This window comes from Panthera leo, chromosome C1 (genome assembly GCF_018350215.1).
Source record: "Panthera leo isolate Ple1 chromosome C1, P.leo_Ple1_pat1.1, whole genome shotgun sequence".
Taxonomy (NCBI): Eukaryota; Metazoa; Chordata; class Mammalia; order Carnivora; family Felidae; genus Panthera; species Panthera leo.
This window is the reverse complement of record NC_056686.1, coordinates 213305400-213325836: the sequence shown is the minus strand read 5'-3', so window position 1 is coordinate 213325836 and position 20437 is coordinate 213305400. Positions and strand designations below refer to the sequence as shown.

Genomic DNA, 20437 nt, shown 5'->3' with positions numbered 1-20437 from the left:
AAAAAATAAAATGTCAATTGTCAATGCCTCCCACTGAACACTAATAAAATAACAAATCTGACTAACTATGAAATATCCATGCTGGCACTAACATATTAACCTATTTATCGCCAATGCTTCTTTCATTAAATAAGGATCATTTAAAACTTTCTAACATACATCTTGATACTCAATAATTAAAAGCATTTTTTAAGTGAAATCTTATAACTATACAAAGAAACGTCTCCTCTGGAGAAAACAGAAAAAAATTTTTTTTTACACCAATAAGTCTTTACGCCAAGATCTGGATCTTTTAGTTACCTTTCCTCCCAGCTCTGTGACCTATGCATTTCCCTGCCACCTCCTCGACCAAAGACACCCTCTACTTCATCAAAGCTTCTTTGGTAGAAACCACATTCACCTCTGCCTCTGCCTGAAAATAAGAAAACAGAAAAAATGATACTCAGATGTCAATATCTGACACATATTCAACACCAACGATTAATCTTTGAAGTTCTGCCTCCACACAAAGAGAATGTCTACGTTTAAACATTTGGCAAGGCCTGACGGATCTTTACCTGAGAGACCAATAATGGCACTGAAGAGGCTAGACCACAGGAGGTTGAAAGAAACAAGTTAGAAAACAGCTGTTAAGAGTCCCAGTCCTGAATAAGAAACAGTGTCAACATTAAGTTCTTTAATAAAAAGTTTAACAGTAAAATTCTAAGAAGATCGGTAAACTATTACTACAAATTGGACCTTTTATTGGATTATTTTCAACAAAAATGAAAGATTTAGAGAGCTTCAGAAGAGAGCAGATAAAATATACAAAAGTGAAGCACAAACATTAATATAATTTATCTAACTCCACAGAAAGGATATTTAAGGGGCACCTGGGTGGCTCAGTTGGTTGGGCGTCCAACTTCAACTCAGGTCATGATCTCACAGTTCATGAGTTGGAGCCCCACTTCGGCCTCTGTGCTGACAGCTCAGAGCCTGGGAGCCTGCTTTGGATTCTCTCTCTCTCTCTCTCTCTCTCTCTCTCTCTCTCTCCCCCCCCCCCTCCTTCACTCATGCTCTCTCTCTGTCTCTCAAAAACAAATCAACATTAAAAAAAACTTTAAAAAAAAAAAAAAAGAAAGGATAATTTAATACGGTCAACTCTATCAATTTTGGGAACTAACTCGGTAAAGAATGTTCTACACCAACAAAAGCACTCTTTCCCCTTTGCTCAAGTCTTCAAGGAAGAAAAACATCAGGACTAAATTTGAACCCGAGCTAGTGAGAATGTGCTGTATGCAGAGACTGAGAGGTTCTAAATGTTCAGATGTAAACCGGTCTTTACTGAAGTCAATTTGGTCAGATCTATCAAAATCTGACTCAACGATTCTAACCACAATTTATCCTAACAGAAATACACAAACATGCAAATACACATATATGCAGATGTTCACTGCAATGTGTAACACCAGACATAACCTAAATTTTGATAATATTAAATTTCAGTAGAACATTATGAAGCCACAGAAGATAAAACGCTGACATTAAAAGAAATCTACATTATTCTGTTGAATGACAGAATAATACTTATAAAAATAACTCCACTTATATAAATTATATGGCTGTTGGGATCAGGAGGAATATCCATCCAACTGGTGCTCTGGGGGCAGAAAGCAATATGAACGTTTTAGCTTTATACTTTCTGCACAATGTGAGGTTTTCTCAACTAATGCGCACCATTTGTATCCAACACACAGATGAGAAAACTGGAAAAGGGTGGGGAGTTTAGAGCTGTACTTAGATAAAATATTACCCATCATCCGTAGCTCACCATTTTTAACAGTGTAAAAACACCCAAAACAAAATGATGATGAATTACGAATGAAAGAATGCATTCCAAAGCTAAATACAAGTGAGTTAAATAATTATTTCAAATATCCACATAGGATTTCTACTTTCTGCTTATAATGTATGAAAACCTGACTCAGAATATACTTGTGCTTTTATGTAACCTTATTATGAAATGCACAGAAGGGTACCCCTCATAACTAGTCCAGGTAACCCACATTTCTTCATTTGTAAAATGGAAATGAGACTAGGCTTAAAATATAATAATCTAAAAGTTACTTTCCAGTTTTGTCAATCTAACTTTATATCAACATAAAGTCGCCTCCCCAGTTTCCCATTTCAGTACCTCTCTCCTTAGGAAATGTATACATTTTTTAAAAAATAGTATCTGCATTCTATTAATCAAAAAGGTGCACGTTATTTGAAATACAGTATCAAATGTGTATAATAATATAATTTAGTGTTTAGACAATGCCTGATGCACATACAGATTCCCAGTCGTTTATAATAACATAATTACTCATTCGATAATATCCTTATAATAACACGGCTACCAGTGAATATCAACCCACAGGCTAGGAATCCCTGCTTTTGATAAGATACTGCAAATGTATACATTTTATGTAAAATCCTAAAACAGTATAATGCCAAGTGTTATGTAACACTGGCGTGGATCTCCTGCAATGATGATTCTTGGGGTGTAAGAAAGTCCCCTCTTCTGAAGAGGACAATTTTCTCAGTAAACCAATAAGTACCAAGCACCTTGAAAAAGTATTTTATTTTAGAAACCTGAATATGAAAAAAGCCTTCAGGTTGCCAGAAAAACAAGCAAACCACAGACAAAAATATTTTCTGCCAAGTTAACTAGCACTGGTACTGGTCCTCCTTATCAGACTAAAGCTTACTATAAGGAGACACATAAAAAGAATCAGATTCTAGAGATTTCCAATTGTAAGGACCATAATCATCTCTAAATACAGTTCTCATATAAGCAGCAGCAAGTACACATAACATGATGAATCTCTCACACAGCTAAATATTCAAAGGACTGTCCTATTGTCTGAGATTTCACCCGATTCTTTTGGGGGATTAAAATATACTTCCTTTAAATGATGATAAAGACAAGTGGCTGACAGCTGTGTGGATCTGCTGTACTCTTAAACACCTTTACCAGGTAAAATAGAAAGATGACATTTTACACTGTTTCCCCACCCATTTGTTTAAATTTTACTAGTTCCCGATATTTAGAAGTCTAGAAGTCACTTGGTTTTCACATCAAAATCTCCTCAAGTTTGGGGCACCTGGGTGGCTCAGTCGGTTAAACATCCAACTTAGGCTAAGGTCATGATCTCGTGATTCATGAGTTCAAGCCCCGCGTCGGGCTCTGTGCTGACAGCTCAGAGCCTGGAGCCTCCATTGGATTCTGTGTCTCCCTCTCTCACTGCCCCTCTCCTGCTCACACTCTGTGTGTGTATGTGTGAGTGTGTGTGTCTCTCTCAAAAATAAATAAAATATTTTAATAAAAAAAAAAAATCTCAAGTTAAAAAGAGCCAAAATAACCATCTAACGTTAGCTCTGCCCATGGCGGGGGGGAGCCATAATAATCATCACTTAACCCACAAGTTAAAATTAAGTACTAACTAAAGAAAACAAAACCAGATTAATGATCTCATGAAATCATCGGAAAAGAAATCCCATTTTGGACAATGATGCTAAAAATGTTTTTTACAAAGTGAATTCATTCATTTGACCAGTTTCATACCATTTGTTCACATCAATGTTAATTAAGTCACTGCTTTTCTCACAGTATCTATCTTTTTGCACATGCCCAGTTTAAATTCTGAATGTAGGACACTATGCGATAACCCCCCACTTGAAAGAATCAGAAAGCAGGGAGAAATTTACCAATCCTTTCGTTTGTTTCTCAATATGGAGTTTTTTTAAGACTGTTTAGAGAGACTGGTGTGTATTTACAGCACACAAAGTTGGTGATCACTTGAGGCTCACAGAAGCGCTGGCTCGTGGGCCACCCTTCTTGAATAATCATCTCTGTACGACTTACCCTAAAAAGCACTGGAGGCAAAGCCACCTGAGTGCAACCTCCCCCTGTTGCCAGCCTACCAAAGAAAATCACAGGCAACACCCAAGCAGTAGCCCAGAGCCATCTCCACATCACCACCGCACCACACCACCAAGACACAAAGACCTCAGGTGAATTCTGGACCAACGGAACCTCACTGCACGTGAGAATCTGAATGGCATGGGGAGCTTTTGAAGCACACACATGCCTAAATCTCACCACCCAGGATCCGGCTGCGGAAGTACTTCTAACAAATCCCCAGGTTAAAAACTCCGTTCTGGAAACTGACAAATTCAGAAGGAAAAACCACGTATACCTTGCTAACAGTACGTGGCCTACAAGCGGAGAGCTTTAGCTGCTCCATCATTATTCGCCACCCCGGCGCTCCCACGTGCTACATTTTTTTTTTAAGTTTACTTATTTATTTTGAGAGAGAAAGACAGAGAGAGTGCACAAGCGAGGAAAGGGCAGAAAGAAGGAGAGACAGAATCCCAAGCAGGCTCTACGCAGAGCCTGGCGTGGGGCTCAAACTCACGAACCGTGAGATCATGACCTGAGCCGAAAGCAGAAGCCAGACACTTAACCGACTGTGCCACCCAGGCGCCCCGCATTCCCACATTCGGAATGGACAACCGAAAGTGTCCTCTTCACAGGAGTGCAGAACTTCAGATGCCTCTATAAAGGCTGAGTATAAATTCTTCTATTCATAAGGCACAACTTTAAGAGAAAGAGAATCCAGATATTCCACACCCTTGATCACACCAAGCTGGGCGGTGCGGTATGTGGAGACAGTGGCCTCTGGCTCTGCAGATACCCAACTCTTCCACTTCTGAAGCGCTTGTTCAAAAATTACAAGAGGTGTCTAGACTACTGCGATGAGTTAACCAACTCAAGAGGTAAATGCTGAACATTTATATTGAAAACATCCAGAATGGCCTCATGTTGCAGAAAATCAATGAATACAAAACAAGGAACAGACAGCGAAAAAACAAGTAATATCAACAAAATAATTCTTCTGAGACACAAATCTATAAAACCATAGGTTAAGTAAGTTGACTGATACATAATTATTTTTTGCTCTACCCTCTAAAAGAGCCCTGGCGCTGATGAGACAGAGGGCTTTTACTAAAGCCTCTCTCTGGCTGGGGACGCTCCTCGCACACGGCCTTATACAGAAAGGGTGTGTCACCAAGGCCTGCGGACTTAGCTGCTGCCTCAGCAGCCGAGGCACTTCCCAGAGCTATGGCAAAGGGCAAGGCTCCCTGGGGATGAGGAATAGGGATGGGGATTTGCCAAAGTTAACGAGGAACCCTCACGCTCAAGAATTACCCTCTTCTGCTCCAAATCAGGAGGTGTGGAGCTGATACACCGAGAAATGATTCAGAAAACAAATATTCAGACACTTAACACAGAGTGAATGTCAAAAGCAGTTTTTTAAAAATCAAGTATTATATGTTTAAAGTGACTTCTCTCTCCTCTTCCTCCATTATTACATTTGCCACACGGAAGCTCACCTCGCCCTCTTGAAGAACTTCGACCTCTAGGAGCCCCCACCACTGTTCCTCCTCCTCCTCGTCCTGTCAATCGCAGGACAGCAGCACTATTAACAGACATGGAAAAGTTTCTCTGTCGAAAACAAAAACAAAAACGAAAAAAAAAAGAAAGAAAAAAAGGATAAAACAGATAAAACTGCATGTTGCTTCTCCCCATCTCCCGTTCCAACTATAAAATGGCATCTAATTACTACAAACAATGGGAAACCATAACTACACCGCATGCTAAGATGACCCAAAACCTAATTTTACCTGAAAATCTCAAATTAACATTTCAGATCAACAAACACTGACAACCAATGCCTTATATCTTATTAGGTTCTGTGAGGAAATATTAAATAAACTCTAATCACTGTATATATCCAGAAGCAGACGGGATAAATATGCACCATAATGAACTTGGTAGAAGAAATCCTGTTTGAAAAGATACTTTATTATTTTATTAAAAATTTTTTTTCATGGTTTTTTTTTGATTTATTTAAATTTAACTTAGTTAACATACAATGTAGTATTGACTTCAGGAGCAGAACCCACTGATTTGGCACCTACATATGACACCCAGTGTTCATCCCCAACAAGTGCCCTCCTTAATGCCCATCACCCATCTAGCCCATCCCTTCCCCATCCACCTCCCCTCCAGCAACCCTCAGTTTATTCTCTGTATTTTAAGAGTCTCTTATGGTTTGCCTCCCTGTTTTTATCTTATTTTTCTTCCCTTTCCCTATGTTCATCTGTTGTTTCTTAAATTCCACATGAGTGAAATTATATGGTATTTACCGTTCTCTGACTTATTTCATATGGCATAATACCCTCCAGTTCCATCCACACTGTTGCAAATGGCAAGATTTCGTTCTTTTTTTGTTGCTGAGTAATACTCCATAGTGTGTGTGTGTGTGTGTGTGTGTGCGTGCGCCACATCTTCTTTATCCATTCATCCATCGATGGACATTTGGGCCCTTTCCATACTTTGGCTATTGTTGACAACACTGCTATAAACATTGGGGTGCATGTGCCCCTTCAAAGCACTTCCTGTATCCTCTGAATTAATACCTAGTGTTGCAATTGCTGGGTCGTAGGGTAGTTCTATTTTTAATTTTTTGAGGAACCTCCATACTGTTTTCCAGACTGGCTGCACCAGTTTGCATTCCCATTAACAATGCAAAAGGGTTCCCCTTTCTCCACATCCTCACCAACATCTATTGTTACCCAACTTGTTAATTTTAGCCATTCTCACCAGTGTGACATGGCATCTCATTGTGCTTTTGATTTGTATTTCTCTGATGCTGAGTGATGCTGAGCATCTTTTCATGTGTCTATTAGCCATCTGGATGTCTTCTTTGGAAAAGTGTCTATTCATGTCTTCCACCCATTTCTTCACTGGATTATACTCTACATAGAAAACCTGAAAGACTCCACCAGAAAGCCGCTAGAGCTAATATGTGAATTCAGTAAAGTCAAAGGATATAAAATCAACGTACAGAAATCAGTTGCATGTCTATACACTAATAATGAAGCAGCAGAAAGAGAAATCAAGGAAATCAACCCCATTTACAATAGCACCAAAAACCATAAAATATAGGAATAAACCTAGCCAAGGAGGTAAAAGATCTGTACGCTGAAAACTATAGAAAAAATGGAAATGTTTATTTATTTATTTTGAGAGAGAGAGAGAGACAGAGCACAAGCAGGGAAGAGGCAGAGAGAAGGAGAGAGAAAATCCCAAGAAGGCTCCCCACTATCAGCACAGAGCCTGGCTCGGGGCTCAATCTCATGAACCACGAGATCACAACCTGAGCCAAAATCAAGAAATGGATTCTTAACCAACTGAACCACCCAGATGCCCCTGAAAGGATTAACTAGTGAAAGGTAGAAACAAGAGATGGTCACCAAAAAGTCTGAATCAAGAGTAGCATGATAAAGAGAAAAATGATCATTTTTGCCTCATTCTGTTCACCAATGTGAATTAGTAGCACCAAGTATTATTTAATAGAATGACAAGAATCATAAATAAAAGGGAAGGGCCAAATAAGAATCTACATAAACAAGATCAACCATCTTAATGGGGAGGGGAAGAGCATGCTTGAAAAAACCAAAATCCCAATTAGTCATTAGCCTGCATTTGCAACCACACCCAATTTGGATAGGGTCAAAAACAGTGGGATAGTAGTGAGTGGGAATCCTTCAAACAGGAAAGGGGAAGATAAAGGAACACTGGAAGCCTAGGAGCCAAAAAATATGTTTAGTTGACACTTCTGGATAAATGCAATACGTAGGCCTTAGGAAACAGTAAAACAAGAAGCAATTTTTAAAATCTTGAAAATGATCTATAAAATATAAAATTCCTGGGCATTTGAAGGAGAATTTTGCAAGGGAGTTTTAAACTCAGAAAATGTTGGAATATATATTCTTACAGGAATACTTTCTGTATACTTAGAACCTAACAGACATTTATGCAAACACGCAGAGGTATGGCACAATGAAGAAAATGTAACTTGTGCATGGCTGCAGCTAAGGACCCTGCTGGTGGAAGGACAAGGAACAAGTCTTAAGAGTTTGGTTGAAGAGAATCTTGTGATTCAACTAATAATTAAAATCCAAATTGCGTTTCCACTGTGAAGTCCCCATCTGCAGTTTCAATTCAAAATCAACTGAAATGTGATTCTATACCTCTTCTAAGGAAATCAACACGCAACTGGTTAAAAAACTTCTTTCATTACTGAGTTTTTTAATTCTTTAATTTATTTTTGAGAGAGACAGAGACAGAACGTGAGCAGGCAGGGGCAGACAGAGGGGGGGACACAGAAGCCAAAGCAGGCTCCAGGCCCTGAGCTGTCAGCACAGAGCCCAACGCAGGGCTCGAACTCACAAACTGTTGAGATCACGACCTGAGCCGAAGTCAGACGCTTAACCGACTGAGCCATCCAGGCGCCCCCATTACTGAATTTTTTTGTTTTTTAATTTATGGGTCATTTTCTCATTACCTTCTTCATTAGTTATCTTTCTCAGAATTTTATTTATTACAATTTGTTCTGATAAATTTTAGAAATTTATAATGTAAGTTTTTTTTCCTTTGAGTTTCATAGGTATATAAGTGTATAATCAAGTAACTTCAAAACTCAAGATTTAAGGTCTAATCAGTAACTAAAATTTACAGGATGATGCCCAACACTTATTTCAAGCTGTATGTTAAAAAACGTACCTAATAATAATTTTTAAAAAACCGGCTGAAACAAATGTGTCAACTTACCTTATAGCACAGAGCAACCGGGGGAAGAAGTGCCTCTGGGAACACAATTAAGCAAAGCTATGACGTCCCAAAATCTAGATTAATATAATCTAATACTGGAATAACAGAGCTCTGGGGCACCTGGGTGGCTCAGTCAGTTAAGCCTCTAACTTCGGCTAAGGTCATGATCTCACAGTTCATGAGTTCAAGCGCCATGTTGGGCTCTGTGCTGACAGCTCAGAGCTGGAGCCTGCTTCAGATTCTGTCTCCCTCTCTCTCTCTCTCTCTGCCTGTCCCATGCTCATGCTCTGTCTCTGTCTCTCTCAAAAATAAACATTAAAATTTTTTTCTTTTTTTTTTTTTAAAACAGAGCTCAGAGCTAACTTCACTAATTAATGCCAGGATCCCATGCAGGTGAACACATTACCAAACATGTATACAACTCAAATGTACCCATCAATAGAGTGCAGAGAAACTTGCATATACTTTCCTACACCCTCACACACTGCAGCTGAAAATGCAAACTTCTATCCTCTCTGGAAAGCAATTTCTGGAAGTTCTATATTTAAATGTCTGTACCCTTTGGGGTGCCTGCGTGGCTCAGTCAGTTAAGCATCCGACTTCATGATTTTAGTTTGTGGGTTCAAGCCCTGTTTCAGGCTCTGTGCTGACAGCTCAGAGCCTGGATCCTGCTATGGATTCTGTGTCTCCCTCTCTCTCTCTGCCCCTCCCTGCTCACACTCTATGGCTCTCTCTCTCTCTCCCTCTCAAATAAATAAACATTAAAAAAAATTTTTTTTTGATGTCTATACGCTCTGACAGAATTCCTCTTGTAACACATGCGAAAACTCCCATAAGCAAAAAGATCTTTAACTGCAGTACTGTTGTAAAATTGAATTGGGGACCTCCTAAGTATCAACCAATGGGAGCAATTTAAAAATCATGAGAGGGGCGCCTGGGTGGCGCAGTCGGTTAAGCGTCCGACTTCAGCCAGGTCACGATCTCGCGGTCCGTGAGTTCGAGCCCCGCGTCAGGCTCTGGGCTGATGGCTCGGAGCCTGGAGCCTGTTTCCGGTTCTGTGTCTCCCTCTCTCTCTGTCCCTCCCCCGTTCATGCTCTGTCTCTCTCTGTCCCCAAAATAAATAAAAAAAACATTGAAAAAAAGAAAAAAAAATTAAAAAAAATAAAAAAATAAAAAAAATAAAAATAAAAATCATGAGAGGTGCCTGGCTGGCTCAGTCAGTAAGAGCATGAGGCTCCTGATCTTGGGATCATGTGTTCAAGCCCCACGTTAAGCACAGAGCTTTTAAAAAGAATTAAAAAAGTCACGGCCATCTTCATGTGAAATTCTATGCAGTTGTTTTAAAAACTGAGGCAACTCTATTAGGTTGACCCATATGAAAATGCTAATATTCAACCACTTCTGACCCACAAAAACTGCAATTTCATATGATCAACTGAATGTATAAAGATAAAAGCACAGCTGTAGTAAAGAGCATGGAAAGGCCAGATTGCCTGAGACTGACTATTCCTTTAACCCACTTCTCAGAACCTCCTTTTACTCATCTAGATAAAGTAGACAGGAACCATATTTACATCTACCTCCTGGGCCGCTGCCAGCACTTAACCCATTACATGACAAGTGCTTAAAACAGTGTCGGACACATTAAAAGCTAAAGAAGTATTTGCTCTCATCTCAACAGACCCAAAGGTGAAAATAATGAAGTACAGAACTATGTGCATAGCATGCTGCATTTAGGTTTATGTGTTTTTTTACAGGAACAGATATTTAAGTAGGTGCAGATATATTAACCACCACTGAGAGGAAACACAAAATGGAAACAGTGGCTACTTCTGAGGAACAATATAAGTAGGCAGAATTAGGGTGACTCATAGAATAATTGCTTCCCACTATATGTGCTTTTTGAATTTTTTACATAAATACATGTTATTATCTATTCAAAAATGCATACATAATTTCCTTTGACATCACATAAATAAAATACAACAATGTATGGGGCGCCTGGGTGGCTCAGTCGCTAAAGCGGCCGACTTCGGCTCAGGTCATGATCTCGCGGTCCGCGAGTTCGAGCCCCGCGTCGGGCTCTGTGCTGACAGCTCAGAGCCTGGAGCCTGCTTCAGATTCTGTGTCTCCCTCTCTCTCTCTCTGACCCTCCCCCACTCGCCCACTCCCAAAAATAAACAAACATTAAAAAAATAAACACATAAAATACAACAATGTAAATTAGGTAGCAGCTATGTAAAAAGTCCCGCTTCTCAAACTGATAAATGTATTCAAGGGAAATGCCAAACCAAAATAGTGACCAGATTTCTGAGCATCAATTTTGGGTTTTTTGTGTGTTTTTCTTAATAAATATTTTTAATGTTGATTTTTGAGAGAGAGAGAGAAAGAAAGAAAGAGAAAGAGAGAGAGAGAGAGAGAGAGAGAGAGAAACAGCAAGCAGGGGAGGGGCAGAGAGACAGGGAGACATCATGACACAGTGTCATGACCCGAGCCCAAGTCAGACGCTTAAACAACTGAGCCACCCAGGTGCCCCTCAATTTTGTTTTAAGAAAATGTCATTCCAGGGCGCCTGGGTGGCCCAGTCAGTTAAGTGTCCAACTCTTGATTTTGGCTCAGTTCATGATCTCATGGTTCGTGAGTTCGAGCCCTACATGAGGCTCTGCACTGACAGCATGGAGCCTGCTTGGGATTCTCTCTCTCTCTCTCTCTCTCTCTCTCTCTCTCTCTCTCTCTTCTCTCTGTCCTTTCTCATTCGTTCTCTCTCAAAATACATCTGTCCTTTCTCACTCTTTCTCTCTCAAAATACATAAGTAAACTTAAAAAAAATTTTTTCCTACATGCATCCATTCATTAATACAAAAAGAGAATGCACAAAACTAACTTGCATTTTAAAGACATAAAATACCTATTTCAGGTAACTTCAAGAAATTTAACATATGCAACAAAAAGCTATTGTAGGTTATTAGAACTAATCACCTCCCCTATGAGGGTATGGGTAAAAAAACAATATGCAAAATTCTAGTCTTCAAAGATCTAAACAATCCCTGAAGGGAGTGCCTAACCATCAAAAGGACAACATCAAAATGCTAGTGAATCTTTTGCCTGCTTTAAGCACTGTCCTACTCCAGCATACTTTATAGACAAAGGATTCAAGTAAGTTAAGTGTCAGGAATCCAAAATGATGTGTTTTAACTGAGTCCGGAAATGGACTCTGATGATCTTCTGTGGTTATCGTAATTATAATACCCAGACCATAGCACCTTAAGATAAACTTTTCCATTACAAAAGCAAAAGAATATTTACTCCATTCGTCATTCCAGACATACTTTTGTCGTGTAGGTGTAGTGCAAACCTTACTTTACTCTTTTTCAAATTGTTAACCAACAGTTCCCAATAGCATTTTGTTGAATAATCTTTGATTTTTCAAATGATTTATTGGGCACTTACTAAATACTGATTTCTTAGAAGTGTTACAGGGTGTTTCTAGATGATTCAATTACTTATTCTGTTGATTAAAAGTCTATCATGTTTTGGTAAACAGAAACAAGTCCTCCTCCCTACTTCTTTTTTTCTTTTTAATTTTTTTTAACGTTTATTTATTTTTGAGACAGAGAGAGACAGAGCATGAACGGGGGAGGGTCAGAGAGAGGGAGACACAGAATCTGAAGCAGGCTCCAGGCTCTAAGCTGTCAGCACAGAGCCCCGACATGGGGCTCGAACTCACAGACCGCGAGATCATGACCTGAGCCGAAGTCGGCCGCTTTAGCCACTGAGCCACCCAGGCGCCCCCCTCCCTACTTCTTAAAAAGCTTTTCTGGCCCATTTACATTTAGCCTGTAAGAAATCTAGGAAATTATTATAAGAAAAATTAAAATATTAAAAGTATGTATAAATACATTTAAAAATTGGAAGATAATCACAGAATAAAACTGGTATACTAAGGCATTAAGTGCAATTTTAAAATTTTTAAAATTGAAAAATTAAAAATTAAAATTAAAAAAATTAAAATTTACAAAATTTAACAGGCAGGATTAGGGTGAGCTCACATAAGTAGTTACTAGAAAAAGACTACTATCCATAGAAAAATTGGCAAAGACAAGAACAAAACATTATATATGAACACGAACATTCAAAAAACTCTTCACTATACTGGGGAAAGATACACAAACTAAAACAATGGAAGAACATTTTTGCCGACTGTGCAGTGAATTTTTCAGTAAAAATACTCAATGTCTGAAGTACAGAACAATGCATAGTGTAGACCATTACGTGTATAAAAGGGGGAAGACATTTTAAAAAAAAATTTTTTAATGATTGTTTATTTTTGAGACAGAGAAAGACAAAGTATGAGCAGAGGAGGGACAGAGAGACAGGGAGACACAGAATCTGAAGCAGGCTCCAAGATGTCAGCAAAGAGTCCAACGTGGGGCTCAAACCCATGAGCTGTGACATCATGACCTGAGCCAAAGTCGGACATTTAACAGACAGAGCCGGGGCACCTGGGTGGCTTGGTCGGTTAAGCGTCTGACTTCGGCTCGGGTCATGATCTCACACTCCGTGAGTTCGAGCCCCGCGTCGGGCTCTGTGCTGACAGCTCAGAGCCTGGAGCCTGTTTCAGATTCTGTGTCTCCCTCTCTCTCTGCCCCTCCCCTGCTCATGCTCTGTCTCTCTCTGTCTTAAAAATAAATAAACGTTAAAAAAAAAATTAAAAAAAAAAATAATAATAAATAAATAACAGACAGAGCCATCCAGGTGCCCGGGGGAAGACATATTTAATATTTACTTGGAAAAATATAAAACGAACTGCTAACACTTGCTGCTTTTGGGAAAGAGATGCTGGTGGCTGAGGGAAGTGATGGGAAAGCGATTTCCTATTACATGCTATTCAGTAGATTTTTATTTTGAAACCATGTGACTTATGACTTATTCTTTATTCAAACAATAAATAAGTAAATAAATCTGAAAAAATAAAAATACTGAACATGGCAAAAGTACTAGAAAAATGCTATAGCTATGGCATCAGCGAAACAAGAAAGATCCTCATACAAAGCTTCTTAAAAGCAACTCAGCATATGGAACAATCTGGTGTTATTTCTGGACTTCTATTCCACTGACCTGTAGGTCTATCCTTATACCACAGTTGTGATCCCTGTAGTTCTGTAGTAAAGTTCTGAAATCGGGGAGTATGAATCTTCCAACTTTGATCTTTCTCAAAACTATTTTGACTATTTAGGGTCCCTTGCAATTCTGTATGAATTGTAGGACCAGCCTGTCAATTTCTACCCCAAAACCCCTGTGATTTTGATGGAGACTGCACCGAGAGTAGATTGACTGGCAATATTAAGTCTTCCAAGGCTGAATGAACACTGATGGCTTCCCACTTATTTAGATCTTTTTTAATTTCTTTCAACAGTATTTTGTAGTTTTATGTAAAAGTCTTACATCCCCTTGGTTAAATCTGTAACTATGTACTTTATTGTTTTTGATGCTATTGTAAATGAAACTGTTTTCATAATTCCCTTGCAGATTATGTCAATCCTGACCCCTACAACTGTGCTGAATTCATTTATTAGTGCTAATAGTTTTTTGTATGTGGATTCTTCAAGATATTCTACATGTAGGATCATGTCACCTGAAAATAGACATAGTTTTACTTCTTCTCTTCCTTCTTATTTTTTTAATTTTTTTTTTAATGTTTGTTTATTTTTGAGAGAGAGCACAAGCAGGGCAGGGACAGAGAGAGGGAGACAGGATCTAAAGCAGGCTGTGCAATGACAAAGTGAGCCTGATGTGGGGCTCGAAATCGCAAACTGCGAGATCGTGATCTGAGCTGAAGTTGGATGTTCAACTGACTGAGCCACCCAGGTGCCCCTTTACTCTTCCTTTTTAGAGGTCTCTTATGTCTTTTTCTAGCCTAAATGCTCTGGCACAATGTTGGATATCAGTAGTAAAAGCAGGTAACCTTGTCTTGTTCCCAATTTTAGGGGAAGAGCTTTCAGTCTTCCACAGCTGGGAATGAGGTTAGCTGTGGGTTTTTCATAAATGCCTTTAATCATGTTGAAGGTCCCTTCTATTACCTTCGCTGACAGTTTTATCAAGAAAAGTGATTAATTTTGTCAAACACTTTTTCTGTGCCAACTGAGATGATCAAGTGGTTTTTCCTTGGTTCGATTAATGTGGTACATTACATTGATTTTCCTTATGTTGCACCACGTTTGCATTCTGAGGATAAATTCCACTCAGTCATGGTGTATAATCCTTTTAATATGCTGTTGGATTCAGTCTGTATCGGTATATTTTGACAACTAAAGATATACAAAGAAAACAAACTGCAATAAAACATACTAAACGTTAACAGTAATTATCATGTAATTATCTCTACATGATGAGTTTATGGGGGAGATTCTCTCCTTTATACTTTTCTGTATTTTCTACAATGAATATGAGTACCTTTTATTTTAAAACACGTAAGATTTTATTGATACAGAGTATATAAATAAATTGTAAAATCACCATGAAAGACAAACCGAGTAAAACAATGGACAAATAACACAGGCAAATCAAAAACCATAATGACCATGAGCATATGAAAAGATGATCCAGCTACTAGTTACTAGTGAGATACAAATTAAAAACAACTATCACAGCCAATGTTTTGGCCAAAATGTAAAAAACAAAAGCTGGGGGTTTGCATAAAAATGAGTCCTCTGGGGCACCTGGGTGGCTCAGTCGGTTAAGCCGCCGACTTCGGCTCAAGTCATGATCTCGCGGTCCGTGAGTTCAAGCCCCGCGTCGGGCTCTGTGCTGCAGCTCAGAGCCTGGAGCCTGTTTCAGATTCTGTGTCTCCCTCTCTCTGACCCTCTCCCATTCATGCTCTGTCTCTCTCTGTCTCAAAAATAAATAAACGTTAAAAAAAAAAAAAAAAATTTTTTTTAAATGAGTCCTCTCGGGGCGCCTGGGTGGCTCAGTCGGTTGGGTGTCCGACTTCGGCTCAGGTCATGACCTCACAGTCTGTGAGTTTGAGCCCCGCGTCGGGCTCTGTGCTGACAGCTCAGAGCCTGGAGCCTGCTTCGGATTCTGTGTCTCCCTCTCTCTCTGACCCTCCCCCGTTCATGCTCTCTCTCTGTCTTAAAAATAAATAAACATTAAAAAAAAAAAAAAATTTAAAAAATCAGTCCTCTCATTTGCTGCAGGTAAGAGTGCAAAAGGGCTTAAAACACTACAGAAACAAATGTAGCAACACATACATTACATTATCCACATCTGTGCATTTAAAAAAATGTAAAGAACCATGCACCAAAAACCAAAGAGGTGAAAAATCTGTACACTGAAAACTACAGAAAGCTTATGAAAGAAATTGAAGAAGACACAAAAAAATGGAAAAATATTCCACGTTCTTGGATAGGGAGAACAAATATTGTTAAAATGTCAATACTACCCAAAGCATTCTACATAGTCAATGTAATACCTATCAAAATAACACCAACATTCTTCACAGAGCTAGAACAAACAATCCTAAAATTTGTACAGAACCAGAAAAGGTCCCGAATAGCCAAAGCAATCTTGAAAAAGAAAACCAAAGCTGAAGGCATCACAATCCTAGACTTCAAGCTGTATTACAAAGCTGAACTCATCAAGACAATATGGTACTGGCACAAAAACAGACACTCAGATCAATGGAACAGAATAGAGAACCCACAAATGGACCCACAAACATACGGCCAACTAATCTTTGACAAAGCAGGAAAGAATATCCAATGGAATAAAGACAGTCTCTTCCGCAAGTGGTGCTGGGGAAACTGGACAGCGACATGCAGAAGAATGAACCTGGACCACTTTCCTACACCATACACAAAAATGAACTCAAAATGGATCAAAGACCTAAACATTAAGACAGGAAGCCATCAAAATCCTAAAGAAGGAGGCAAAAAACTCTTTGACCTCGGCTGCATCAACTTCTCACTCAACATGTCTCTGGAAGCAAGGAAAACAAAAGCAAAAATGAACTATTGGGACCACGTCAAAATAAAAAGCTTCTGCACAGCAAAGGAAACAATCGGCAAAACTAAAGGGCAACCAACAGAATGGGAGAAGATTTTGCAAGCGACCTAACAGATAAAGGGTTAGTATCCAAAATCTATAAAGAACTTATCAAACTCAACACCCAAAAAACAAATAATCCAGTGAAGAAATGGGCAAAAGACATGAATAGACACTTCTCCAAAGAAGACATCCAGATGGCCAACCAACACATGAAAAGATGCTCAACATCACTCATCATCAGGGAAATACAAATTAAAACCACAATGAGATACCACCTCACACCTGTCAGGATGGCTAACATTAACAACTCAGGCAACAACAGATGTTGGAGAGGATGTGGAGAAAGAGGATCTCTTTTGCACTGCTGGGGGGAATGCAAATTGTTGCAGCCACTCTGGAAAACAGGATGGAGCTTCCTCAAAAAATTAAAAATAGAACTACCCTACGACCTAGGCATTTATCCACGGGATACAGCTGTGCTGTTTTGAAGGGGCACATGCACCCTAATGTTTATAGCAGCACTATCGACAATAGCCAAAGTAAGTAAGGAAAGAGCCCAAATGTCCACTGATGGATGAATGGATAAAGAAGATGTGGGGTGTGTGTGTGTGTATACACACACACACACACACACACACACACACACACACACACACACACATATACATACACAATGGAGTATTATTTGGCAATCAAAAAGAATGAAATCTTGCCATTGGCAACTACATGGATGGAACTGGAGGGTATTATGCTAAGTGAAATTAGTCAGCCAGAGAAAGATGAATATCATATGACTTCACTCCTATGAGGAATTTAAGACACAGAACAGATAACATAAGGGAAGGGAAGCAAAACTAATATAAAAACAGGGAGGGGGACAAAACATAAGAGACTCTTAAATATAGAGAACAAACAGAGGGATGCTGGAGGGATTGTGGGAGGGGAGATGGGCTAAATGGGTAAGGGGCATTAAAGAATCTACTCCTGAAATCATTGTTGCACTAAATGCTAACTAACCTGGATATAAATTTTTAAAAAAGAAATATTTAAATATTTAAAAAAACACAAAGAAACAAAAAAACAAAAACAAAAACAAAAAATAATTTTAAAAAATACAGAACCAAATCCAGCAATTCCAATTTTACAACACATGTTCTAAGAATGATTACTTTAGCATAATTTGCAACAGCAAAGTTTGAAAACAACCTAAGTATCTAACCAAAAGAGACTGGAAAAACTCTGGATTTTCTCACTTAAGAAATACTAGGCAAGAGAGATGAACAAACTAAAGCTATGTGTATCAACATAGATAAGTCTAAAATCATTACTGAAAAAAAAAAAGCAAGCTGCAGAATAAAAACTACAGTATGCTACCTTCAATACAAAATTCATAACCCTATAGGGGCACCCAGCTGGGTCAGTCAGTAGAGCACGCAAGTCTTGATCTCAGGGTTGTGAGTTCAAGTCCCATGTTGAATGCAGAGATTACTTAAAAACAAACTCTAGGGGCACCTGGCTGGCTCAGTACATACAGCGTGTGACTCTCAATCTCAGGGCAGTGGCCCCACAATAAGTGCAGACATTACTTTCAAAGATATTTTTAAAATAATAATAAAAATTTTTTTTAAAATTTTATAGCCCTATAAAATGAAACTTTTATGGCAAGAGAATACACAAGCATGTAATGAAAATAATAAAACATGAATGAGAAAAATAATCCAATTCAAAGTAATCCCTGGGAAAGAAGGGGTACAGTATACCCCAGGCAGTCTCAAATGAGAAATCTTATTTTTTAAAACAAAAACACACACAAATATGTAATGATTTTAAGATTTATATATCTGAATTGTAAATGTATCGTTATTTGTAGTAATACTTTCAAATTTGTCTGTTTCAAATACTTTATAGTAGGAATATTTTTAAGAAAAACTAAACCAAAATATAGCCAAATGTCAAATCTATGTGAAAAGGAAATTGGCCAGTTTTGAAAAGGAAATTTCCAGCCATCACTGGAGACAGAACCCTTTCTTGTGTACTCCTTATAGCAATAAACACCTTTTGGTCAATGAAAATATCTGATGATTCTAGATGAAATTACATTTCAGGAATAAAGACAGAACTAGCCTAATTCAGAAGAAATCATAAAACAAAAACTGCTTATGACACTATGGTGATGAAAATCACCAAAGATTAATAATATCACACCTGTTTTAGAACTTAACACGGTTGTGACAGAGGTCTTCTAACAAGTTTTTTTTTTTTTAATGTTTGTTTATTTTTGAGAGACAGAGCACAAACAGGGAAGGGGCAGAGAGGTGAAGGGGGACAGAGGACCCAAAGTGGCCTCTGCACTGACAGCAGGGAGCCGATGAGGGGCTTGAACTCACGAATCATGAGATCATGACCTGAGCCAGTCAGACACTCAACCGACTGAGCCACCCAGGCGCCACAGCTTCTCTTTCTTAATAGTGATATCTTCATACAAAATATGGCCAGAGTGTAAACGAAATAGCCAGAGTTATCACAAAAAATAATGATGAAATGTTCTGGAATTAAACAGTGGTTTACAACTCTGTGAATATATTAAAACCCACCGAATTGTATACTTTAAAAGAGTGAACATAGGCACAGCTGGGTGGCTCAGTCAGTTAAGCGTCCGACTCTTGATTTTGGCTCAGTCATAATCACACGATTCAGGAGTTCAAATCCCGCAACAGTCTCTGTGCTGACAGTACAAAGCCTGCTTGGGATTCTCTCTCCTTCTCTCTCTGTCCCTCCCCCACTATCTCTCTCCCTCCTTCTCACTCTCTCTCTCACTCTCAAAATAAATAAACGTAAAGAAAAGAGTGACTGTTATGACATATGAACTATGTCTCAAGAAAGCTGTTTTTAAAATTAAAAAAGCAAAAAAACAGTGATGATTCATTTACAGTGGCATTCCAACATTCCAACAAAGCTCCTGTTTTTCCATTTACTGCAATTACCATAAGTTCCATAAAATCAAAAACTCTTATTTATCTTTGGAAAGAGCACACTATAAATAAAGACAACACAAAATCTACTTTCCAGCCTAAAAATCTAACTTTCTCACAATGTCATAAACAAAAATCTGTGATAGATAGAACTACACATTTTTAAGCATATTTTGGGCTGAAAATCTACATTCTCCTTTAGTGGCAGAATGCTCTGGTGAGAAATCAGGTTGCCAATTACTTCTGACAACTACATTTTTCTGAAAAGAAGGCCCTACCTCCCCCCAAAACTACCTCTACTCAAGTAAATTATAAGGGATGGCTCCTATCATCCATAAGGAAATAGAAACATTTCCTCACCTCTACAGAATACTCAAAGCTTCAGAACTAAAGCAGAATCTCATCTACCAAGATAGGCATTCACATATCAAGAAAACAGAAAGCAGGTGGCAGACCTGTGGCGATGTTGGGGCCTTAGAGCCTAAGTGGTAACTTCCTGTTTTCATAACTCAGTGGAAAGGAACAAGGGTTTGACCTAAGGCTCAAAGTCAGACACAAACCTGTTCTTCTTCTGTAAAGGGTACAAGAGCCAACGGAGGCAGGGGCTCCTCCTGTAGGATAGGCAGAAATTCTTTATCCAGAAGGTCTGAAGGTATCTGTACGACCAAACACATGACCATGAAATTAATGCTATCCCTCCAATTAACAAAAA

The 20437-nt window shown here is 38.8% G+C and overlaps 1 protein-coding gene across 10 annotated transcripts in view; it reads right to left on the bottom strand.

Annotated features, from left to right (window-relative positions):
• GIGYF2 (GRB10 interacting GYF protein 2) overlaps positions 1 to 20437 on the bottom strand; it is a 146976-nt gene that overhangs the window by 82412 nt on the left and 44127 nt on the right. For 9 of the 10 annotated variants that reach the window (XR_006205769.1, XM_042950529.1, XM_042950528.1 and 6 more), the window contains exons 5-7: positions 20286 to 20381; positions 5422 to 5533; positions 301 to 412 (exon numbers count right to left, since the gene is read on the bottom strand). Coding sequence is in view for 9 of the 10 variants with exons in the window: in XM_042950529.1 (XP_042806463.1) it covers positions 301 to 412; positions 5422 to 5533; positions 20286 to 20381 (320 nt within the window). In the remaining variant the exon portion in view is untranslated. Of the gene's footprint in view, positions 1 to 300; positions 413 to 5421; positions 5534 to 20285; positions 20382 to 20437 lie in introns of those variants that run through there. The other variant, XM_042950535.1, reaches the window with a different exon arrangement.